This window comes from Thalassophryne amazonica, chromosome 4 (assembly GCF_902500255.1).
Source record: "Thalassophryne amazonica chromosome 4, fThaAma1.1, whole genome shotgun sequence".
NCBI classification, from domain to species: domain Eukaryota; kingdom Metazoa; phylum Chordata; class Actinopteri; order Batrachoidiformes; family Batrachoididae; genus Thalassophryne; species Thalassophryne amazonica.
In genome coordinates, this window is record NC_047106.1 from 2,015,288 (window position 1) to 2,041,699 (window position 26,412).

General features: G+C 42.5%; 1 protein-coding gene across 1 annotated transcript in view; it reads left to right on the forward strand.

The window, feature by feature from the left end:
* The first annotated feature begins 207 nt into the window (after positions 1-207).
* rnpepl1 (arginyl aminopeptidase like 1) overlaps positions 208-26,412 on the forward strand; it is a 45,200-nt gene continuing 18,995 nt past the window's right edge. The window contains exons 1-5 of the mRNA XM_034169018.1: positions 208-1,799; positions 11,752-11,892; positions 15,516-15,667; positions 21,465-21,581; positions 21,697-21,932. Coding sequence (XP_034024909.1) covers positions 1,302-1,799; positions 11,752-11,892; positions 15,516-15,667; positions 21,465-21,581; positions 21,697-21,932 — 1,144 coding nt within the window. The 5' untranslated portion in view covers positions 208-1,301. The remainder of the gene's footprint in view (positions 1,800-11,751; positions 11,893-15,515; positions 15,668-21,464; positions 21,582-21,696; positions 21,933-26,412) is intronic.

The window sequence follows — 26,412 nt, forward strand, 5'->3', positions numbered from 1 at the left end:
TTTACAGTATTTGAATCAAACAACTTCAATATTTTTCCATAGAGAAAAACGCTTTGCCTTCATTATATTAAAAGAGTCATCATAATTCACAGCATTTAAGGGATTAAAATCAATAGTTTCTGTGAAGGGAGTGGCAACATGGCGGACGGTGACTTCAATCGCTTCCACAGCGATGCGCATTCAACTACGTCATCAATATGAGCAGTGAAGCATCATGGGACAGTCCTGCTCGGAAAGTCCTTGCAGGTTCGAGTTTGACGTGAGGATGTTTGTTTGTTTGTTTGAATGTTGATGTTTAGCGACTCGCAGCCATAGACTATCTATGTCGGAACATAAACATAAATACTGAACTTTAAGGAAGGCGTTCTGCTGATTGGCCCCACAGCGCCCCCCTCAGGTCGGCAAACTTTTGCTCTACTTACTTCCTGGTTCGTCTGAATCGGATCCGACTGTTGTCTTTGGACTTTAAAGGTTTGAGTTTCGGTTCCTTTTGTGGGTATCGGGGGTCCAGCCGCATCCGGGTTCAGCCCGCAGGAGGAGCCGAATCGGTTCCGGGCCCGATGGATTTTACGTAGTTGAAGGCTGAAACCCGGCTCCGATCCTTTAGAGTCATTTAGGCCCGGACAGTCAGAACCAGAATCGCTGTCGCCTTCAAATTAAAGTGCCTTAAAAACAGAACTGTGCGTGTGCTTAAAAGCAGGCTAATCCGGATTAAACTCGTATTTAAAAGTGGATCAGATTCAGTTTAAAATCATAAATCTGATTTCCATTCTGAGATTAATGTGAACCCAAATCGATTTTAATAGTCTGACTTAGTTTTAATGGTAAAATGCGATATTGAGGGTTTAAAGGTTGAATTTCAGGTGTTATTATATCAGATGAAATTTATTCTGGTTTTATCAATGAAGTCCCGCTGGAATAAAACCAGTCTTGATTTACTTTAGCTGAAGAGAAACTTCTAAATGTAGACGGACATATACGTCTTCTGTCCTGGACCGAGGTCATTGTAGTCCCATAAACACGACTGAACTCTGGGACACTTTAGATTCATTTCAAGTAAAAATAGATTTAGTTTTAAGTCGTTTTAGCTCAAAGTAAAGAAGAAGAATAATAAAAAACGGCGCTTTGCGTTAAGTCTTTTGGTTTATCAAAGTGGACTCGGGTTGGATAAATGATCGATGGGCTGTCATTGGCTTTTACTAACAAAAACCCCAGATGATGTGTAGGCTTTCCCCGCACTGCAGCGTCTTTGTCGTGGCCTTTAATCTCAGGTTTGGTTCCAGGACTGAAGGCTGAACGTTATGGCAGAGTTGCAACCATCACCAAACACGCTGTGTTGCTGCCGTAAAGCCCTCCCAGCCTCCAGAGGGCGCTGTGCCGGAGACTCCAGCCAGTCTTCAGACAGCCTGGGAAACATTCCTTGGCCTACAACAAACCACACTTTGGTAGATGTGGCCTCAGCATCCAATTTCTGTTGCTTCCACCTGCAGCACTTCCACCTGGACCTGCGTTTGAACTTTGCCATGAAGGAGATGAATGGTTGGCTGATGCTGGACCTGGTCCCTGTCCAGCCAGATGTGCACACCCTGGTCCTGGATTGCCACTCCTCCCTCCTCATCCACTACGTAGACTGTAAAGTGCTGGAGGCCGGACAGAACGAGCCCATCCTCCTGTCCTACCGAGTCGACCCGTTCACAGACTACGGCTCATCACTGAACATCAACCTGCCAGCAGTAGCATCAAAGCCAGGCAGGACAGTTCAGATCACAGTCCGCTACACCACCACCGATGGGCCAGCGGTAAGATTTCATCCCTGTAGTCAGGATGCAGTATTATAGTAGTACCATTACTATGAATCCAAACCTACAGCCATCCACTGGTGGGAGGGTTTGATTTAAAGTGGTTTTAACGTGTCTTGAACTGAACACCTAACTGGAATTAAAGTGGTTTAAAGATATTATGAACTGACCTAAATTGCCTTAAAGCATGGGTGCAATTTGGTGGGGTATAGGGGGACATGTCCCCCCCCCCTTTCAACCAGGGGGGACAGAATTCGAGGTCTGTCAATAAAGTATAGGTCCTTTTTATTTTTTTCAAAAACTATATGGATTTCATTCATATGTTTTTACGTCAGACATGCTTGAACCCTCGTGCGCATGCGTGAGTTTTTCCACGCCTGTCGGTGACGTCATTCGCCTTTGAGCACTCCTTGTGGGAGGAGTCGTCCAGCCCCTCGTCGGAATTCCTTTGTCTGAGAAGTTGCTGAGAGACTGGCGCTTTGTTTGATCAAAATTTTTTCTAAACCTGTGAGACACATCGAAGTGGACACGGTTCGAAAAATTAAGCTGGTTTTCAGTGAAAATTTTAACAGCTGATGAGAGATTTTGAGGTGATACTGTCACTTTAAGGACTTCCGACGGTGTGAGACGTCGCACAGCGGTCCCAGGCGCCGTTGTCAGCCTGTTTCAAGCTGAAAACCTCCACATTTCAGGCTCTATTGATCCAGGACGTCGTGAGAGAACAGAGAAGTTTCAGAAGAAGTCGGTTTCAGCATTTTATCCGGATATTCCACTGTTAAAGGAGATTATTTTAATGAAAGACGTGCGGGCGGCTTGCAGCGTCGGCTCGCAGCCGCCGCGATGCTCCGCCACAGGAAAAACACCTCCGTTGGAAGCCTTAAGGACAAGTTGGAACATGTCCAGCTGTTAAACAATTTCTCATATACTCACTCCACTGAAAGCCATCAAAAGCCACCTGGATTTTACAAATGGTTGTCAACACGGAGGTGTTTTTGCTGTGCCGCCGCACCGCGCCGGCTGCGTCCGGACGCGCGGACCCATCCGCGTGGACCCATCCGCACGTCTTTCATTAAAAAAATCTCCTTTAACAGTGGAATATCCGGATAAAATGCTGAAACCGACTTCTTCTGAAACTTCTCTGTTCTCTCACGATGTCCTGGATCAATAGAGCCTGAAATGTGGAGGTTTTCAGCTTGAAACAGGCTGACGACGGCGCCTGAGAGCGCTGCGCGACATCTCGCACTGTGGGAAGTCCTTAAAGCGACAGTATCACCTCAAAATCTCTCATCAGCCGTTAAAATTTTCACCGAAAACCAGCTTAATTTTTCGAACCGTGTCCACTTCGATGTGTCTCACAGGTTTAGAAAAAATTTTGATCAAACAAAGTGCCAGTCTCTCAGCAACTTCTCAGACAAAGGAATTCCGACGAGGGGCTGGACGACTCCTCCCACAAGGAGTGCTCACAGGCGAATGACGTCACCGACAGGCGTGGAAAAACTCACGCATGCGCACGAGGGTTCAAGCATGTCTGACGTAAAAACATATGAATGAAATCCATATAGTTTTTGAAAAAAATAAAAAGGACCTATACTTTATTGACAGCCCTCGTATGGGGTCTCTCTCTCACTCTATATATATATATATATATATATATATATATATATATATATATATATATATATATATATATATATATATATATATATATATATATTAGGGCTGCAGCTATCTAATAATTTTGGAATCGAGTATTCTATCGATTAATCGAGTAATCGGATAAAAAAGTACTTTTGTATTTTTAAACACTATCAGTAGTGGCAAGGCTCTCCCTAAGTAATGGCACAATGTCGCTGTGCCATCATGCAGATTTTTAACTTTAGGATGTTCCCTCTCTCTCTCTGTTTTCCCAGGTAATTATTTATTTTTTCACATTATTAAGAGTTTTGGAGCTTTGCCAAACCATAAGCCCAGGCGCTCCGTGAAATCTTCAGTCTGCGTGTGATTTATTCAGTGTTTAGTGTATATTTCTACATGCCGTACAGAACAGCTCAAACCAAAGTCAAATTCCTTGTTTACTGTGGATACTAGGCGAATAACAAAGCCTTTGAAAAAAACGGCTGTGGAGTGCAACATTTCCACAACAGCTGCACTGATGAATTAACTCTACAGCCTGTTGATAAACGCTTATCAAATCTGAAAAAAAAAAACTTTTTTTTGAATAGTTAAACATCGCCTGCTACATTGATTAGTGCTTACATTAGTTACGGGTGTGATCTATGGTCTTCTTGTTTTTTTTGTGGGAGCGTTACAGTGCCACCTACAGGCCTGGCATATGTACTACAGCACTGGTGTCCAAACTATTCCAGTAAGGGCCGAGAGGGTGCAGGTTTTCTTTGCAGTCACTGACTCCAGCAGGTGATTTCACTGATTAACTTCCCTTTGAGCAGGTGGGATGAGTTCATCAGTGACATCACCTGCTGGAGTCAGTGGCTGCAAAGAAAACCTGCACCCTCTTGGCCCTTTCTGGAATAGTTTGGACACCACTGTACTACAGCTTTAAATGATGCTTCGAGGCAAATTCTTTGCCTCGAACATTTTTTGTAATCGAATTACTCGATTTTTTTCAGCCTAAAATATATATATATATATATATATATATATATATATACATATATATATACATATATACATATATACACGAGGTCTATTAGAAAAGTATCCGACCTTATTATTTTTTTCAAAAACCATATGGACTTGAATCACGTGTCAGACATGCTTGAACCCTCGTGGGCATGCGAGAGTTTTTTCACGCCTGTCGGTTACGTCATTCGCCTGTGGGCAGTCTTTGAGTGAGGAGTCGTCCACCCGTTTTTTTTCATTGTTTAGGAATGGCTCAGAGACTGTTGCTTTGTTTGATAAAAATTTTTTCAAAACTGTAAGGCACAACTGAGTGGACACCATTCAATAAATTCAGCTGGTTTTCGGTAAAAATTTTAACGGCTGATGAGAGATTTTGGTCTGGTAGTGTCGCTTTAAGGACGGTCCACGGCGCCTGACGGTGATCTGCACTTCGAGGCGGCAGCGTCTCGCCGTTTCAAGTTGAAAACTTCCACATTTCAGGCTCTGTTGATGCAGTAAGTCGTCAGAGAACAGAGAACTTTCAGAAGAAGTCGGCATGAGGAGTTTATTCGGACATTCCATTGTTAACGGTCATTTTGTAATCAATCAATCAATCAACTTTTTTCTTATATAGCGCCAAATCACAACAAACAGTTGCCCCAAGGCGCTCCATATTGCAAGGCAAGGCCATACAATAACCATGAAAAACCCCAACAGTCAAAACGACCCCCTATGAGCAAGCACTTGGCCACAGTGGGAAGGAAAAACTCCCTTTTAACAGGAAGAAACCTTCAGCAGAACCAGGCTCAGGGAGGGGCAGTCTTCTGCTGAGACTGGTTGGGGCTGAGGGAAAGAACCAGGAAAAAGACATGCCGAGAAGGGGGGCAGAGATCGATCACTAATGATTAAATGCAGAGTGATGCATACGGAGCAAAAAAAGAAAGAAACAGTGCATCATGGGAACCCCCCACAGTCTACGTCTAAAGCAACATAACCAAGGGATGGTCCAGGGTCACCCGATCCAGCCCTAACTATAAGCCTTAGCGAAAAGGAAAGTTTTAAGCCTAATCTTAAAAGTAGAGAGGGTATCTGTCTCCCTGATCTGAATTGGGAGCTGGTTCCACAGGAGAGGAGCCTGAAAGCTGAAGGCTCTGCCTCCCATTCTACTCTTACAAACCCTAGGAACCACAAGTAAGCCCGCAGTCTGAGAGCGAAGCGCTCTAATGGGGTAATATGGTACTACGAGGTCCCTAAGATAAGATGGGACCTGATTATTCAAAACCTTATAAGTAAGAAGAAGAATTTTAAATTCTATTCTAGAATTAACAGGAAGCCAATGAAGAGAGGCCAACACGGGTGAGATATGCTCTCTCCTGCTAGTCCCCGTCAGTACTCTAGCTGCAGCATTCTGAACCAACTGAAGGCTTTTTAGGGAACTTTTAGGACAACCTGATAATAATGAATTACAATAGTCCAGTCTAGAGGAAATAAATGCATGAATTAGTTTTTCAGCATCACTCTGAGACAAGACCTTTCTGATTTTAGAGATATTGCATAAATGCAAAAAGGCAGTCCTACATATTTGTTTAATATGCGCTTTGAATGACATATCCTGATCAAAAATAACTCCAAGATTTCTCACAGTATTACTAGAGATCAGGGAAATGCCATCCAGAGTAACGATCTGGTTAGACACCATGCTTCTAAGATTTGTGGGGCCAAGTACAATAACTTCAGTTTTATCTGAGTTTAAAAGCAGGAAATTAGAGGTCATCCATGTCTTTATGTCTGTAAGACAATCCTGCAGTTTAGCTAATTGGTGTGTATCCTCTGGCTTCATGGATAGATAAAGCTGGGTATCATCTGCATAACAATGAAAATTTAAGCAATACCGTCTAATAATACTGCCCAAGGGAAGCATGTATAAAGTGAATAAAATTGGTCCTAGCACAGAACCTTGTGGAACTCCATAATTAACTTTAGTCTGTGAAGAAGATTCCCCATTTACATGAACAAACTGTAATCTATTAGACAAATATGATTCAAACCACTGCAGCGCAGTGCCTTTAATACCTATGACATGCTCTAATCTCTGTAATAAAATTTTATGGTCAACAGTATCAAAAGCAGCACTGAGGTCCAACAGAACAAGCACAGAGATAAGTCCACTGTCCGAAGCCATAAGAAGATCATTTGTAACCTTCACTAATGCTGTTTCTGTACTATGATGAATTCTAAAACCTGACTGAAACTCTTCAAATAGACCATTCCTCTGCAGGTGATCAGTTAGCTGTTTTACAACTACCCTCTCAAGAATCTTTGAGAGAAAAGGAAGGTTGGAGATTGGCCTATAATTAGCTAAGATAGCTGGGTCAAGTGATGGCTTTTTAAGTAATGGTTTAATTACTGCCACCTTAAAGGCCTGTGGTACATAACCAACTAACAAAGATAGATTGATCATATTTAAGATTGAAGCATTAAATAATGGTAGGACTTCCTTGAGCAGCCTGGCAGGAATGGGGTCTAATAAGCATGTTGATGGTTTGGATGAAGTAACTAATGAAAATAACTCAGGCAGAACAATCGGAGAGAAAGAGTCTAACCAAATACCGGCATCACTGAAAGCAGACAAAGATAACGATACATCTTTGGGATGGTTATGAGTAATTTTTTCTCTAATAGTCAAAATTTTGTTAGCAAAGAAAGTCATGAAGTCATCACTAGTTAAAGTTAATGGAATACTCAGCTCAATAGAGCTCTGACTCTTTGTCAGCCTGGCTACAGTGCTGAAAAGAAACCTGGGGTTGTTCTTATTTTCTTCAATTAGTGATGAGTAGAAAGATGTCCTAGCTTCACGGAGGGCTTTCTTATAGAGCAACAAACTCTTTTTCCAGGCTAAGTGAAGATCTTCTAAATTAGTGAGACGCCATTTCCTCTCCAACTTACGGGTTATCTGCTTTAAGCTACGAGTTTGTGAGTTATACCACGGAGTCAGACACTTCTGATTTAAAGCTCTAAGCTCTGATTTTAAGCGTAATGAAAGAACGTGCGGGCAGAGTCGCATGTCGGGCTGGACCCGACCGCGGGGGGTCGCGGCAGGAAAAACACCTCCGTTGGAAATCTTAACGGGCAAGTTGGAACATGCCCAAGCTGTTAAACAATTTCTCAGTTACTCACTTGTTGAAAGCCATTAAAAGCCGCCTGAATTCTACAAATGGTTTTCAACACGGAGGTGTTTTTCCTGTCGCGGCGCACACAGACTTGCCGAGTTGTCACGGAAACGACTCGGCGAATTTGCGCGTACGTCTTTCATTAAAAAAATGTCCTTAAACAGTGGAATGTCCGCATAAATTCCTCATGCCGGCCTCTTCTGAATCTTCTCTGTTCTCTCACGATGTCCTGGGTGAATTAAGCCTTAAATTAGGATGTTTTCAGCTCGAAACAGGCCGACGACATCGCCTGGAAGCGCTGCAGGACGTCCCGCTCCGTGGGAAGTCCTTACATCGACAGAAACACCCCATAATCTCTCATCAGCCGTTAAACTTTTCACAGAAAACCAACTTAATTTCTCGAATAGTGTCCACTCGGATATTCCTCACAGGTCCAGAAAAAATTTTGATAAAGCAACGCGCGCCGTCTCGAGCAGCGTGTGAAACAAAGGAATTCAGCCGAGAGGGCGGGACCACATCTCACTCAAGGCCTGCCCACAGGGAAATGACGTCACCGACACGCGTGAAAAAACTCACGCATGCGCACGAGGGTTCAAGCATGATTGGTGTAATCGCATGTCTTTCAAATCCATATAGTTAAAAAAATAAAATAAAAGGGTCGGTTTATTATCTAAGAGACCTCGTGTGTATATATATATATATATATATATATATATATATATATATATATATATGTATATATATATATGCGTGATTTTTTTCACGCCTGTCAATTGCGTCATTTGCTTGTAAGCAGCCTTTGTGTGAGGATGGGTGGAGTCTCTCTGCGTTTTTTCTTTTCAAGGAAATGGCAGAACGACTGGAGCAGCACAACTGCATGAAATTTTGCTAGAAAGTGGGTGACAGCCAGGTGGAAACCATTCGGATTATTCAGATGGCTTTCGGTGACGATCCTATGGGCATCACACAGATTAAGGAGCGGTACAACTGGTTTAAAGACGTCCGCACAATGGTGGAGAGCGAGCCGTGCTCCGGTCGGCATCAACATGCTGAAATGACCAGATCATTTCCAAAGTGAACGCTGTGGTGATGTGGGACCGTCGTGTGACTATCCGAGAAATTGTGGAAGAGGTGGACATCAGCATTTTTTCAGCACATTCCACTGTAGACAGAAGATTTTGCCATGAAAAGAGTTGCAGCGAAATTCATCAGCACGACGCTGATGGCGCAGCAACAGCGCCTCCGTGATGAAGCCTCACAGGACATGCCCTGACATGCCCAGCTCGTCCACAATTTCTCGGATAGTCACACGACTGAAAAGCCACCGAAAGCCTTCTGAATCTTCCGAATGGTGGATATATATATATATATATATATATATATATATATATATATATATATATATATATATATATATATATATATATAATGTTTGTGTGAATGTATGGGTTAGTTATTGAGGTGTGTGTGTATGTGTACGTACATATAAAAGGACACGCGGACATAAGTACAACCCCAATTCCATTGAAGTTGGGACATTGTGTGAAATGTAAATAAAAACAGAATACAATGATTTTCAAATCCTCTTCAACCTCTATTCAGTTAAATACACCACAAAGACAAGATATTTAATGTTCAAACTTTTTTGTTTTTGTGCAAATATTTTCTCATTTTGAAATGGGTGCCTGCAAGACGTTTCAAAAAAGCTGGGACAGTGGTATGTTTACCACTGTGTTACATCACCTTTCCTTCTAACAACACTTAATAAGCGTTTGGGAACTGAGGACAGTAATTGTGTCATGATTGGGTATAAAAGGAGCATCCCCAAAAGGCTCAGCCGTTCACAAAGATGGGGTGAGGATTACCACTTTGTGAAAAAATAGTTAAACAGTTTAAGAACAATGTTTCTCAATGTTCAGTTGCAAGGAATTTAGGGATTCCATCATCTACAGTCCATAATATAATCAGAAGATTCAGAGAATCTGCAGAACTTTCTACACGTAAGCGGCAAGGCTGAAAACCAACATTGAATGCCCGTGACCTTCGACCCCTCAGGCGGCACTGCATTAAAAACCAACATCATTGTGAACAGGGTCTTACCGCGTGGGCTCAGGAACACTTCGGAAAACCATTGTCAGTTAACACAGTTCGTCGCTACATCTACAAATGCAAGTTGTAGTTGTTGCAGACATCCATTTCAAAATGAGCAAATATTTGCACAAAAACAATAACGTTTATCAGTTTGAACATTAAATATCTTGTCTTTGTGGTGTATTCAATTGAATATAGGTTGAAGAGGATTTGAAAATCATTGTATTCTGTTTTTATTTACATTTTACACAACGTCCTAACTTCATTGGAATTGGGGTTGTAAATTCATTAATTCATAAAGACTGTCAAAATGCTGGCTCTGGACTTTCTGCTTTCTCAGACATTATTTTGATATTTTTCAAAATAATTTTGCTCTAAAGTGCTGACCAAAGGTCTCAGTTTGGACTTTCAGTTTTAGTTTCGAGATTGATGTGAAGGAAAGTAAATTCGGGACTTCAGTGGGTCTTTCAGTGAAAAAATAATCCCAACTGATTAACAACATGATGTACTAGTCATTTTGCATAATTTCTGAAAGTTTCAGCAGTCTACTAAAAACAAAAATTTGGTGGCACTTAATAACAGTACGTTTACCCGCATTTGCATGTTACCAGTGGCCCTTTTTCTTTTGTGCATATTTTGTTTGATTCCTATGAGAAGAATATTCAGATTGCAGCAGTTATTTACTGTGCCCCCGGTGTGACGAGCTCAGCACTCCCCCTCTTCTGATTGGTCTGTCCCTGCCTTCACTGCTCAAGCATCATTTCGGAGTGTCAGCAGCAATTCGCCGATTATCAATTTGAATTAAATAAAATTAATTAATTAATTAATTTTATCACCTCCTTTCTGCTTCACACTTCACTCCAGTGAATCTTTTGTACAACAACCATTTCCACATAAATTCAGCAATAATCCACAATAAAAGACGGGGGAGTGATTAGAGCGCACAGCAGCATGTCTGAGTCTGACTCTCTGAGTCTGACTCTACCAATCGAAGGTAAATAAATAAATGGACTGCATTTATATCGCACTTTTCCATCTGCATCAGACGCTCAAAGCACTTTACATATCAATGCCTCACATTCACCCTGATGTCAGGCTGCTGCCATACAAGGTGCCCACTACACACCGGGAGCAACTAGGGGATTAAGGACCTTGCTCAAGGGTCCTTAGTGATTTTCCCGTTAGGCTGGGATCTGAACCAAGGATCCTATGGTCACCTCGGTATGTGTAAAAAAAAAAAAAAAAACACAACAAAAAAAAACAAAAGTTACTGTAACGTGTGTTGGTTTTTACAAATAAATCTGTATTTGTAAATGTGATTTTTTTTTTTCTCATTTGTTAAAAAAAGGCCATTTTAAAACTGAAAATTCAGTTTAAGTGATTCATCATCACTTTTAGCGAATGTGTGTTGGTATTCACACTGCCATAAACACTGCCATCTACTGGACAAAAAAACAACCAACCACTGATGACAGGAAACTTAATTTTCCCATAATGGTTTCCAGCATGTGTGTCTGTAAAATGCTAAAACCTTCAAAATTAGTGCATTACTTTAAAGCTAAAACATAGAACTGATATTTTCACTTTGTAAAATGACAGAGGTGACATTAATTAAAAAAAAAAACTTGTCTGGATTTAGTTTGTTTAAAATTTTAACCATAAGTCAAAACTGTCTTGCTGTGCAGGACTCCTGTGATATATCTTGTACGGCTGTGAAAATAAATGTACCTGTAACTTCCGCTAAACTTTTTAGGGGTTTATCGGTTTAGCTTTATAAAAGTTAACTTTTCAGTTAGCAGATTAACGGTTATTGAAGCTAACTTTTTGGTTAGCTGTGCCCACCACTGGTATTTCATGTATATAACTGGTATTCCCAGGTCACTGAAGCAGCTTAGTCATTCTTTCTTTTGATATATTACACTTGTGTCTGCTGTAATTTTCATTTTGAAGTACTTGGGGGCCAAATTTTGGGGTGTTGACCATGCTTTCACCCATATTCTAGGGTTTACTCAGCGGGGACCTTCTGACTTGATATTTCTGTTGACTAAGATCTCAGTCTCTTGTGTTTGTAGATCTGGTGGCTGGACTCGGAGCTGACCTGCAGTCAGTCTCATCCTCTGGTCTTCACTCAAGGTCACTCGGTGTGTAACCGCTCCTTCTTCCCCTGCTTCGACACGCCTGCTGTCAAGAGCACATACACCGCCACAGTCAGAGTGAGTCGCACAGCTGATACCTGCTGGGAATGTTATTGTGTGAATGTAGAATGATTGATTAAATCCAGGGCTGCGCCTTGTCACCAATCCTGTTTGTGATATTCATGGACAGGATATCGAGGCATAGTCAGGGGGAGGAGGGTTTCCGGTTTGGTGAGCTCAGGGTCTCAGTGCTGCTTTTTGCAGATGATGTGGTCCTGTTGGTTTCATCAGCCTGTGACCTCCAACATGCACTGGATCAGGTCACAGCCGAGTGTGAAGCGGCTGTGATGAGGATCAGCACCTCTAAATCTGAGGCCATGGTTCTCAGCAGGAAACCAATGGATTGACTACTCCGGGTAGGGAATGAGGTCTTACCCCAAGTGAAGGAGTTCAAGTACCCCAGGGTCTTGTTCATGAGTGAGGGGACAATGGAGCGTGAGATTGGCCAGAGAATCAGTGCAGCAGGGGTGGTGTTGCATTTGCTCGACCGTACTGTTGTGATGAAAAGGGAGCTGAGCCAAAAGACGAAGCTCTTGATCCACTGGTCAGTCTTTGTTCCTACTCTCACCTATGGTCATGAGGGTTGGGTCATGACTGAAAGAACTAGATCGCGTGTACAAGCGACTGAAATGGGCTTCCTTCGGAGGGTGGGTGGTGTCTCCCTTATGCTGCGTTTACACATAACGACGACAAGTCACGAATGCCACGAAGTACACATTCTTGGCCGCTGATCACAAATGTGATGATTCGGGGCAGAGGTGTCAGATGTCCTCAGGAACTGCTGCAACCTGTTACCACTCGTTACCATTAATGGCACGTGTTGCTGGAGAATTATCAGGAACCATTACGCACAGTTAAGAATAGTGTTCCGCGTTGTTGCGCGTAACAGCGCATTGTTAAGTTCTGTCACGTTGTGAATGAGGTGAATTGTCTCCACACACACACCCATATTCATCCAACCGAATTCAGATCGCTCCAGTTTTTCAGAAGAACTTTGTGACTGCATACGTAGTTGGGCCCTGTGCCATGAAGTGGCACAGAGAGGAGGAGGAGAAGACGGACAGAGCCAGATGTGTGGCTTCAGGCAGGTCTCGTCTTGCGCATTTTGCCAAACATCAGGCACATGCAGCAGGTGGAACACCTGCAGGAGCGTCCTGAGGAGCACTGAAATTAGACTTTTAGCCGACTTGGTGTCAGCAATCAAACTGAATGTGGTGCAGCAGGGTTTAATTGTGCGCGCACTTCTTCCTCCACCGGACTGGAGGAGGTGCAGAGATGTCTGGCTGCATGTGAGTCTCCTCTCGCTCCTCTGCTTCCTTTGGCTCAGACTCATTCTTCCGCTCATCGGTTACAACAGCAGGTGGAAAACCTGCAGGAGCATCCTGAGGAGCTTCAGCAGGAACTGTGGACCGAGTTTAATTGTGCGCACGTGACGGAAAACTGATTCGTCATGGCGCTCAGTGAAATGTGACGCCGTGTTACAAGTCGTGTCAAAACTTGACAGCTTCCGTGTTACTTCGTAATAACGCGTGACAGTTTGGGCTCCAAGAACCATCACAGGAACAACTCACCTTGAATTGTTCAGTCACTGGACTAACTGCCGACACGCTGTGCAGTCAGACTGTCTCACTGTCTCTCTGTATGTCTTCATTAAAATGGTCAAACACTTTGGTTATATGAACTTAAATTCCATAGTTTAGCTGATGTTCATAATGTACAGTGTTTACAGCTGTATGTGTGTGTAATGTGCGTCGTGTGCTGAGCGATCACAAAACAGCTGCAAAAAAAGGCACCAGGTGAGGCACGCAGTTCTCCTGCCTGAGCCTGGTTCTGCTGGAGGTTTCTTCCTGTTAAAAGGGAGTTTTTCCTTCCCACTGTAGCCAAGTGCTTGCTCACAGGGGGTCGTTTTGACCGTTGGGGTTTTTCATAATTATTGTATGGCCTTGCCTTACAATATAAAGCGCCTTGGGGCAACTGTTTGTTGTGATTTGGCGCTATATAAAAAAAAAGTTGATTGATTGATTGATTGATTGATGTTAGGGGGCACTGAGGTCTATAGGACGAGTACAATTGAGATTTGTATGCAGTGCACCATGTGATGATTTTCTGAAAAAATGTTCTTATAATTTTTGTGGAGTTTGCCTGTGATGGACTGTCTTGTAAGTAGGTAAAGGTTATTTGTACAGCACCTTTCAAGATAAAATCACAAAATGTTTTACAGGAATTTAAGAAACGCAGAAAATAAAAGCAGCAATAACATAAAACTAGTTAAAGGCAAGTCTGTACAAATAGGTCTTGCTCTTCTCCTTAAAAGTTGCAACAGAGTCCATGGAATGTCGGTGTAGTGACAGTGCATTCCACAGTTTGGGTGCCACAACCTCAGTTGCTCACTCTCCTTTGGTCAACAGGTTCTGGTCCGAGGACCTTAAAGACCTGCTTGTCACATACAGGTGCAAGAGTTCACTCATGTAAAGTGGCTTTTGTCTGTGCAGAGCGCTAAAAGTCGTCACCAGTATTTTAAATTGATCTTTATGAATGTGGCTCCTAGTTGGGGCAAAGTGATAATGTTTTCATTCAGGGTCACCACAGCAGATCCAAGGTGGATCTGTATGTTGAATTGGCACAAGTTTTATGCCGGATACCTTTCCTGATGCAACTCCACATTACATGGAGACATGTTGCAGAAGTGGGGTTTGAACCGGAAACCTTCCACACTGAAAATTTATTGTGGTTTTGGAAAAAATATTGGAAAAAAATACCCTTGTCTAGGTGATGGTCTAGTGCAGGGGTATTCAGCTGATTCCAGAAATGGTAAATGGATTGTATTTATATAGCACTTTCCATCTGCATCAGGCGCTCAAAGCGCTTTACAGTAATGCCTCACATTCACCCCGATGTCAGGCTGCTGCCATACAAGTTGCTTACTGAATACCTACACTACACTTCTCCGGTCAGGCTGGGATTTGGACCGAGGATTCTCTGGTCTCAAGCCCAACACTTTAACCACTAGACCATCACCTCCCCACCTCATTAACTGATTCCATCTGCTCAAAGTGATGTTAATCAGTGAAATTACCTGGTGGAGTGGGTGGTTGCAAAGAAAGCCTGCGCCCTCTCCGCCCTTTCTGGAATCAGTTGAATGCTCCTGGTCTAGTGGTTAAGTAGTGGGCTTGAGACCAGAGCGTCCTCCTTTCAAATCACTAAGGGCCCTTGGACAGGGTCCTTAATCCCCTAGTTGCTCCTGGGTTTGTAGTGAGCGCCATGGCAGCACCCTGACATCAGTATGTGGGTGTATGCAAGGCATTACTGTAATGCACTTTGAGCTTTTGATATGGATGTGAAAAGAACTATATAAATGCAGTCCATGTACCATTAATGTTTTTTTAATTTTGTGTTTCATATTGAAAATGAATATATGAAGGATACATTGATTTTCAGGGCCGATCTTGTGAACTGTGACAACAGTTACCTGCTGCCTCCATATAGCAAGACCAAAATATTGACATTTCAAACCAGGGTTCTGAGGTGTTTTCCTGCTGTCTGGGTGGAAGGTGTGCTGACGGGACATGATGTTCTCCAAATCAGAACCTGATATAAATTAAACATGCGCTAGAAAACAGTCTTTTTCATTTTTCCTTCAGGTTCCAGATGGTCTGACAGTACTGATGAGTGCATCTCATAGTTCTTACTCCAAACAAGACAGAATATTCCAGTTTTCCATGGCGTTTCCTGTGCCATCCTATTTGGTGGCCTTGGTGGCCGGAGAACTTCAGCACGTCGATGTTGGCCCTCGGTGAGTCGGGCTCTTCACAGCCACAGCTGCATTGACTGAAAGGTTTGCATGCTTTCGTCAGGGACCACCCGTGGTGTGCACCGCAGCATGCACCGCGGCGTGGCCCTGGTATAGAACAGTGGATGCCTCTGTCTGAAAACATTGGATTTTTTTGTTTTGTTTTTTTAGCTACAGCTGCATGAGACTATAGCTGGCACTCGCCCTTGGTGGGGTGTCTCTGTCTCTGCATCATTGCAGGACAGCAGGTTAACTCAGCAAAGCTGAACTTGCTGTTAAAGACAATAAGTTAACATAATTGGTTTGTTGCTATGTAAAATACTCACTCCATATCACGCTGACTTCAGTTTGAGTTTTCTCCTCCAGAATGCTGGTGGGAATTCACTTCTCGCACCACCACAAAGGCAGCACCCACATTCATACTGTTTCTAGACTGTATAGTGTCCCACAGTCTGTGTGAAGGTGAATCCATGTTAGACCCTCATATCCTATAAAACTGCAACAGTGAGTGATGCTGCAGTGGACATCGAAACAGAATCCTGCTGCTCGCAGACCCACCTTTTTGCAAAGTTGAATATGAAGCTATTTTTTTTATTTTTTGGCTATAGTTTCTAGATCCATGAGGATAGCTGCAGTCTTTCCAGCCAGCCATGTTGGTGAGGTTAACGTAATGATTACTAACCCTCACCTATGACCAGCAGAGTGTCACCTCTGACACGGTTGCCACTATCCCGGGAAAGCAGGCTGACTGGGTGACTGTGAGGAGGAAGCGTAGCCCTAAACAGAAGCCCCGTGTACACCGCCAACCCGTTCACATCTCTAACCGTTTTTCCCCACTCGACGACACACTCGCCGAGGATCAAACTCTGGTTATTGGCGACTCTGTTTTGAGAAATGTGAAGTTAGCGACACCAGCAACCATTGTCAATTGTCTTCCGGGGGCCAGAGCAGGCGACATTGAAGGAAATTTGAAATTGCTGGCTAAGGCTAAGCGTAAATTTGGTAAGATTGTAATTCACGTCGGCAGTAATGACACTCGGTTACGCCAATCGGAGGTCACTAAAATTAACATTAAATCGGTGTGTAACTTTGCAAAAACAATGTCGAACTCTGTTGTTTTCTCTGGGCCCCTCCCCAATCGGACCGGGAGTGACATGTTTAGCCGCATGTTCTCCTTGAATTGCTGGCTGTCTGAGTGGTGTCCAAAAAATGAGGTGGGCTTCATAGATAATTGGCAAAGCTTCTGGGGAAAACCTGGTCTTGTTAGGAGAGACGGCATCCATCCCACTTTGGATGGAGCAGCTCTCATTTCTAGAAATCTGGCCAATTTTCTTGGATCCTCCAAACTGTGACTGTCTAGCGTTGGGACCAGGAGGCAGAGCTGTGGTCTTATACACCTCTCTGCAGCTTCTCTCCCCCTGCCATCCCCTCATTACCCCATCCCCGTAGAGACGGTGCCTGCTACCAGACCACCAATAACCAGCAAAAATCTATTTAAGCATAAAAATTCAAAAAGAAAAAATAATATAGCACCTTCAACTGCACCACAGACTAAAAAAGTTAAATGTGGTCTATTAAACATTAGGTCTCTCTCTTCTAAGTCCCTGTTGGTAAATGATATAATAATTGATCAACGTATTGATTTATTCTGCCTAACAGAAACCTGGTTACAGCAGGATGAATATGTTAGTTTAAATGAGTCAACACCCCCGAGTCACACTAACTGTCAGAATGCTCGTAGCACGGGCCGGGGCGGAGGATTAGCAGCAATCTTCCATTCCAGCTTATTAATTAATCAAAAACCTAGACAGAGCTTTAATTCATTTGAAAGCTTGTCTCTTAGTCTTGTCCATCCAAATTGGAAGTCCCAAAAACCAGTTTTATTTGTTATTATCTATCGTCCACCTGGTCGTTACTGTGAGTTTCTCTGTGAATTTTCAGACCTTCTGTCTGACTTAGTGCTTAGCTCAGATAAGATAATTATAGTGGGCGATTTTAACATCCACACAGATGCTGAGAATGACAGCCTCAACACTGCATTTAATCTATTATTAGACTCTATTGGCTTTGCTCAAAAAGTAAATGAGTCCACCCACCACTTTAATCATATCTTAGATCTTGTTCTGACTTATGGTATGGAAATTGAAGACTTAACAGTATTCCCTGAAAACTCCCTTCTGTCTGATCGTTTTTTAATAACATTTACATTTACCCTGATGGACTACCCAGCAGTGGGGAATAAGTTTCATTACACTAGAAGTCTTTCAGAAAGCGCTGTAACTAGGTTTAAGGATATGATTCCTTCTTTATGTTCTCTAATGTCATATACCAACACAGAGCAGAGTAGCTACCTAAACTCTGTAAGGGAGTTAGAGTATCTCGTCAATAGTTTTACATCCTCATTGAAGACAACTTTGGATGCTGTAGCTCCTCTGAAAAAGAGAGCTTTAAATCAGAAGTGTCTGACTCCGTGGTATAACTCACAAACTCGTAGCTTAAAGCAGATAACCCGTAAGTTGGAGAGGAAATGGCGTCTCACTAATTTAGAAGATCTTCACTTAGCCTGGAAAAAGAGTTTGTTGCTCTATAAAAAAGCCCTCCGTAAAGCTAGGACATCTTTCTACTCATCACTAATTGAAGAAAATAAGAACAACCCCAGGTTTCTTTTCAGCACTGTAGCCAGGCTGACAAAGAGTCAGAGCTCTATTGAGCTGAGTATTCCATTAACTTTAACTAGTAATGACTTCATGACTTTCTTTGCTAACAAAATTTTGACTATTAGAGAAAAAATTACTCATAACCATCCCAAAGATGTATCGTTATCTTTGGCTGCTTTCAGTGATGCCGGTATTTGGTTAGACTCTTTCTCTCCAATTGTTCTGTCTGAGTTATTTTCATTAGTTACTTCATCCAAACCATCAACATGTTTATTAGACCCCATTCCTGCCAGGCTGCTCAAGGAAGCCCTACCATTATTTAATGCTTCAATCTTAAATATGATCAATCTATCTTTGTTAGTTGGCTATGTACCACAGGCTTTTAAGGTGGCAGTAATTAAACCATTACTTAAAAAGCCATCACTTGACCCAGCTATCTTAGCTAATTATAGGCCAATCTCCAACCTTCCTTTTCTCTCAAAGATTCTTGAGAGGGTAGTTGTAAAACAGCTAACTGATCACCTGCAGAGGAATGGTCTATTTGAAGAGTTTCAGTCAGGTTTTAGAATTCATCATAGTACAGAAGCAGCATTAGTGAAGGTTACAAATGATCTTCTTATGGCTTCGGACAGTGGACTTATCTCTGTGCTTGTTCTGTTGGACCTCAGTGCTGCTTTTGATACTGTTGACCATAAAATTTTATTACAGAGATTAGAGCATGTCATAGGTATTAAAGGCACTGCGCTGCTGTGGTTTGAATCATATTTGTCTAATAGATTACAGTTTGTTCATGTAAATGGGGAATCTTCTTCACAGACTAAAGTTAATTATGGAGTTCCACAAGGTTCTGTGCTAGGACCAATTTTATTCACTTTATACATGCTTCCCTTAGGCAGTATTATTAGACGGTATTGCTTAAATTTTCATTGTTACGCAGATGATACCCAGCTTTATCTATCCATGAAGCCAGAGGACACACACCAATTAGCTAAACTGCAGGATTGTCTTACAGACATAAAGACATGGATGACCTCTAATTTCCTGCTTTTAAACTCAGATAAAACTGAAGTTATTGTACTTGGCCCCACAAATCTTAGAAGCATGGTGTCTAACCAGATCTTTACTCTGGATGGCATTTCCCTGACCTCTAGTAATACTGTGAGAAATCTTGGAGTCATTTTTGATCAGGATATGTCATTCAAAGCGCATATTAAACAAATATGTAGGACTGCCTTTTTGCATTTACGCAATATCTCTAAAATCAGAAAGGTCTTGTCTCAGAGTGATGCTGAAAAACTAATTCATGCATTTATTTCCTCTAGGCTGGACTATTGTAATTCATTATTATCAGGTTGTCTTAAAAGTTCCCTAAAAAGCCTTCAGTTAATTCAAAATGCTGCAGCTAGAGTACTGACGGGGAATAGCAGGAGAGAGCATATTTCACCCGTGTTGGCCTCTCTTCATTGGCTTCCTGTTAATTCTAGAATAGAATTTAAAATTCTTCTTCTTACTTATAAGGTTTTGAATAATCAGGTCCCATCTTATCTTAGGGACCTCGTAGTACCATATTACCCCATTAGAGCGCTTCGCTCTCAGACTGCAGGCTTACTTGTAGTTCCTAGGGTTTGTAAGAGTAGAATGGGAGGCAGAGCCTTCAGCTTTCAGGCTCCTCTCCTGTGGAACCAGCTCCCAATTCAGATCGGGGAGACAGACACCCTCTCTACTTTTAAGATTAGGCTTAAAACTTTCCTTTTCGCTAAGGCTTATAGTTGGGGCTGGATCAGGTGACCCTGGACCATCCCTTGGTTATGCTGCTTTAGACGTAGACTGGGGGGGGGGTTCCCATGATGCACTGTTTCTTTCTCTTTTTGCTCTGTATGCACCACTCTGCATTTAATCATTAGTGATCGATCTCTGCCCCCCTCCACAGCATGTCTTTTTCCTGGTTCTTTCCCTCGGCCCCAACCAGTCTCAGCAGAAGACTGCCCCTCCCTGAGCCTGGTTCTGCTGGAGGTTTCTTCCTGTTAAAAGGGAGTTTTTCCTTCCCACTGTAGCCAAGTGCTTGCTCACAGGGGGTCGTTTTGACCGTTGGGGTTTTACATAATTATTGTATGGCCTTGCCTTACAATATAAAGCACCTTGGGGCAACTGTTTGTTGTGATTTGGCGCTATATAAAAAAAAAAGTTGAGTTGATTGAGCCCTCATGGAGACATCAAACCACTGTCTGTCCTTATGCCTGGATTTCACAGCACCAAGTGGATGAGCTTCCCTGGATGTGATGCCAGTCTGACTCAGGTTACGTCTCCTCCCTGGGACAGGACCATTTACAGCTGTGTAGACTGACACAGTGCAGATTAAGTGTCTTGTCCAAGGACACAGGCGGGTCATGTGACTGGGAATCAAAGCAGGTCTTCCAGCTGATTATCTGTTATGACCCTTTAAAGTGTTTTCCTGCTCTGTGCTGTTCCCAAACCAGGTTAAGTCCTCAGCTGACCTGGATGGGGCAGAATCTCAGACTGGCTTTTTGCATTATGCAGTCAAACTGTTGTTGGGTTCTCTGGACTGGGTCCGGGCTGAGCTCTTTAGTCTGTGCTCAGGCCCAGCTCATTTTCCCATCAAAGAACTGATGTGATAGACACATGTGAAGATGAGGTTGTTCAGTTGGGTTAGACTAAGACAGCAGCTTTTCGAGGATCCTGTGCTGTGATGACTTTTAAAACATAATGTAAAGAAGTTTTTTTTTATGTGTTTTATCTTGTGCTAAATAAACAAATCAAATCAAAGTACTGTTGAACTTTTGTACTTTGATACTTGTGGATGAATGTGGAAATATCTTGAAGACCAACTTCAGAAATCAGGCTGCACAATTAATGGCATCACAGTTGAATGAGTGTCATCACATCTAGACATTATTTCATCCTGCAGAAAGATTTAAGTGAAAATTGAGTGCCGGCTTAATTGAGAACTGCCTGCTGCAGGCCGTACTGTAGTTGTATTTCTTGTTTGTTTAAAAAGAACTGGCTGTAAAAGTGATGACTAATTGTGGGCTTTGAAAACAGAGGGTCTGTTCATGAAAATGTCTCCATTGGCTGAACTGTTAATGTGAATTTGATAAGACTGACCTTTGATCTCCTCTTTCCAGAAGCCGAGTTTGGGCAGAGTCTTGTCTGTTGTCATGCGTGGTGAAGAGCCTTGGGGGCAGTGTGGAACGCTGGTTGGCAGTGGCTGAGGAGCTGTTTGGCCCATACCTGTGGGGCAGGTGAGGAGCAGACATTGACTGAAAAACTTAAAAAAAACAAACAAAAAAAACCTTAAATGAATTAAATTAAATTAGTTCATGATTTCATTGCATTAAAGGACTAATTAATCCTCAGGTGTGACATTGTGTTCCTACCTCCTTCCTTCCCCATCGTTGCCATGGAGAATCCATGCCTGACCTTCATCATTGCCTCCATCCTGGAGAGCAGTGAGTTTCTTCTGATTGACATCATTCATGAGATTGCACATAGCTGGTTTGGCAACGCCGTCACCAACGCGACCTGGGAAGAGATGTGGCTGAGCGAAGGACTAGCCACCTATGCACAGCGTAGGATCACCACTGAAGCCTGCGGTAGGACTCCATTTTTAAACGACAGCTATAGTCTCAGAATTGATCCAGCTCGTACTTGTTATTGTTTTTAAGGGTATCATTAACCACTCATTTGGAGCCAATATCCATTTGTAGTTAAAGAGTAGGTGACACCAAAAAATGTGCACAAATGGTAAATGGACTGCATTTATATAGCGCTTTTCCATCTGCATCAGACGCTTAAAGCGCTTTACAATTATGCCTCACATTCACTCCGATGTCAGGGTGCTGCCATACAAGGCGCTCACTACACACCGGGAGCAATAGGGGATTAAAGGCCTTGCCCAAGGGCCCTTAGTGATTTTACAGTCAGGCGGGGATTTGAACACATGATCTTCTGGACCCACCTTAACACCTTAACCAACAGACCATTACCTCCACAAATAATCAATAAAAATGATGCAATAGCCTGCGCTCAATTTCAGCCCTCAGCCGCGGCCATATTGTTGCTACATCATCGGGAGAACGGGATTCAAGCACAAATCAATTGTAAACACAGCGGAGGTCGAGCTGTTTTCAGACATTTTTTTTTTTTTAGTGTTGACCTTTTTCCCAGTCTGAAGGTGTTTCTGAAGAAGCTGTGAAGGACACAGCCTTATGGTTTTGAGCCTTCTTTAGACAAAAATGAGTAGCGTGATAAATATGTTATTAAATATAAATGTTGTAAATGTCTAAAAGTCTTACCTGTTTGTTTCAGTGTGATTATTAATTCCTTGTCCTGGCTGAAGAAAAGTCCCCCTGTGACATCGGCAGTTGGTGCCAGATTACAGCGCCGGCACAGGTGTAATCTGTTGATTGTGTCTGTGGGTGCTGGTTTGAGTCTCTGCTGTGAACAGAGCCGCCTCCTTCCTCCTCCGGGCATCACTGTGCCTCGAGTTGAAAGACTGCAGCACCTCATCTGCTCATAATGTGTCAGTTACCACAAGCATCAGTGGATTCTGTCTGCATGCGATGAAATTATCCCATGATCCACAAAAAAAGTGAAAATACTCAGTTTTGCCTCCGTGTGGAGACGCGCGACACCGTTCGTGTGCTCATCAGTGTATTCAACCTGCCAATCAAAAGGGTTCTGCCTGCCAGACGTAACTGTTCCCACACGTATAATACCATGCAGCACTGACCTGAACGGTGGAAACGAGGCAGTCAGGAGCCTGTAAAAATCCATAAATTAGCCACGTCATTGTTTAAGCCTCAGTGTTGAAAGCGTGTGAAAAAGTAGTGCCCGCTGGTCCACAGCTGTTAAACTTCTGGTTCCAGCTGAAGTCTACCCTCTTCAGTGGGACAATGTCAAAACCGCTATCTTCAAAATGTGTGGAGGACAGGACGGCCGAGTCAGTGATAAAAGCTTGCAGCAAACACATGTAGTCGGCATAACTCCAGAAATGAAGCACTTGCACACAGAAATACGTCCGATCGCTAACCAAATAAATGGTGCTGTCAAGATAATTGTCCTCCCGCTGATGTCACTTCCTCCTTCTTCTCCACTGTCTTGAGTCGTTCCGACGTTCCTGGTTTTTAGTGGTGCGCATTTCCGAATATTTATCTCTTCAGTAACCACGCACTGGGAAAACATTAACCCTCTGGAGTCTTGGCTATTTTGGGGCATTTTTGACTTTTAGTTTTACCTTCATAATTTACCTTAAAAAACTGTTTACCTGGTCTTGTTCGGTGTCATTTTTTTCAGTACATCCTCACCTGTGTGTGACTTTAGTTTTTCTTTCATTCTGACATACTGCATTAAAACAGTGACCCAATAATCAGAAAAAAGTGTTGTTTTTTTTTTGTTGTTTTTTTTTTTTTTTTTTTTTTTTTTACTGTGAAAACCAGAAATATTTTTAATGGACCATTTTCATAACTTGGAATGCAAGCATAAATTGTAAATTTCAAAAATATATGTAAAAATGTAGCATAAACAAAGTTATATACAACAATTCACAATGCAGGAAATGCTTTCTGCATTTATTGTGGCTATTTACATGCAATAAGATGCCACACAAATTATATTTGTGCCACTCAGAAAACAGTTTCTGTTCAATGCACATCAGAAGCTTCAAGAGTTTGTACAGATATTCCACCTCAATATCCATGTATATTTTTCTCTAATTCCTTGTTTTTATAGCATTTTTTTGGTGTTGGTACAGACTGTCCTGACTGTGTTAGTTGCCAAAAAAAAAAGAAAAAAAGAAAAAAGGTGTTTTGGACTGTTTTGGGGGGGGGGGGGGGGGGTCCTCTACAAGAACTCCTCTGCTCTCCGCCCCTGGAGCCTGCTGACCGCTGGCGCAGTGTGTGATTCCACCCTGTTCTCTGCTCCAGGACTTGAAGCAGAAATGCATGAGTCCTGGAGAAGATGGAACAAGAAGCACACAGTCCGATTCACTGTACACATCTGTGCGCACAGATCGGTGAATCCACCTGCTCTCGTTTGTCCAGACCAGATCAATAAAGTCTACTTTGTCATCAAATTCAGACTCTGATGACGTGCTCCTTGTTTCGATCGTCTTCATGCAGTTCAGAGAGAGAGAGAGAGAGAGATGTTTCAAGACGCCGATTATTTTGACACACTAAATTTAAAAAAAGCACCACGCACACTAAAACACACTCCAAGCACAGCAAATATGACAACATTCAAAACTGTTCGCAGACGCAAACAGAAGAAAACCACACTTCTCTCAGCAAGCAGATTACATGGATTGGGGATCATTGTCTAATTGATAATATATTTTACACCAGTGATAAAGAAAAATGTGGTTTTTTTTTTGTTTTTTTTTATAAATTTGCTTGCTGTCAAAAAAGTCCTGTTCGCAAAACACACACACACGTGGGGTCTGCGTGTTGTCATCAATTCCACATGGAGTTGGTGAATGTGACTGGTTAGTTCTTGAGTTTTCCACCAATGGTAAGACCCCTCTCTCCTGCTGCAGTTGAAGGAGTTGTAAATGACTCCTCTGAAGGTCTACCTTTTATGTAAAAACACTTCTTTGTGTTAAAGGCAGTTCATTGTTTGATGATTTTATTTTGAAGTACTTCCAGTGATATGGGCCTTTGCACATCTAACTGCAGCTTGACGTCTTTGCAGAACGAAGTAAAGTTTGGGCAAAGGCTATACGTCCAACCGTTTGGCCAGATAAATATCTTATCTTATTCGCCCAATCGTGATTGTGTATTTGACATGTTTTGTGCATCTAAACTACGTTTTTTACACCACTTTTTAAGGCTCTATTGCAGCATATGTTTGATGCATTTAACGGCGCCGTCTTTAATTACTGCGAAAACACCACAATGGATGAAAACAGACAAACTTCATAAGCATTTTGAACGGAAGCCTGTTAACAACGACAAAACAGTTTTTGAACAAAATGCTGCTTGTTGGCTGTAAGATGGTGTTAGTTTGACACTGTTCCCTGGGTGTGATGAGCCAAACAGAACCGCTTTAGATCACAGCCCCTCCACAGGCTGCTAACCCTCCCACAGCCGGCGAGAAAATATCCGCCTTTTTTCCCTCCTGCATTGAAACCGGAAGTGAGCTTACAAGTGCGCTCATTGGTCGGTTGTGGTTGGGCGTATATGCTCGTGAATTTACTTTATTGGCCCAACGGTTGGGAGCCACTCCGTAAAGTTTAATGGTGGTTTTGTCACATGTAAGGCTCCTGTTGTGGAAATGAAGAACTTGGCTATAATGGGAACAAGGTATCTTTTGGTTTAAATTCTTCTACATCAATTTAGATGTGTTTTGGTGATTTTTACTGCAAGAATATGTTTAAATACATGAAGGTATAGGTTAAGCTGAAATTAGCCTCTAATTAGCTTTGTTTTTGGGGGTGTTTGTCAGGAAAATTAATTTCTCTATGTTGATTACAGACCCTGTAATGGCACCTCACACAGGGGAACCACAAACATATGTAAAGAAAATTTGAATAATTTAATCAATAATGGATTATTGCTTTATTAGTACTGCTTTGCAGTGCAGTAGCAGTTAAACTTTGCTGCACCCGGACGCATCATGAATCCTGTAGCAAGTAGAATTATTAAGATCCTAAATTGGATGAAATTGGACTGGACCTCATTCAGTGGGTCACCAAAATAATTAATCTTAAGATTTAATGACTATTTGGTCTTGTTCACGAGTCAGGGGATGATGGAGCGTGAGATTGGCTGAAGAATCGGCGCAGTAGGGGTGGTGTTGCGTTCACTCTACTGTACTGATGTGACGAAAAGGGAGCTGCTGCCAAAAGGTGAAGCTCTCGATCTACTGGTCAGTCTTCGTTCCTACTCTCACCTATGGGCATGAGTGTTGGGTCATGACCGAAAGAACTAGGTCGCGGGTACAAGCGGCCTGGTGTCTCCCTTAGAGATAGGGTAAGAAGTTCAGTCAACCATGGGGAGCTCGGAGTAGAGTTGCTGCTCCTATACGTAGGAGTAGAGTAGAGTCGTTGCTCCACCTCAGCGAGCCAGCTGAGGTGGT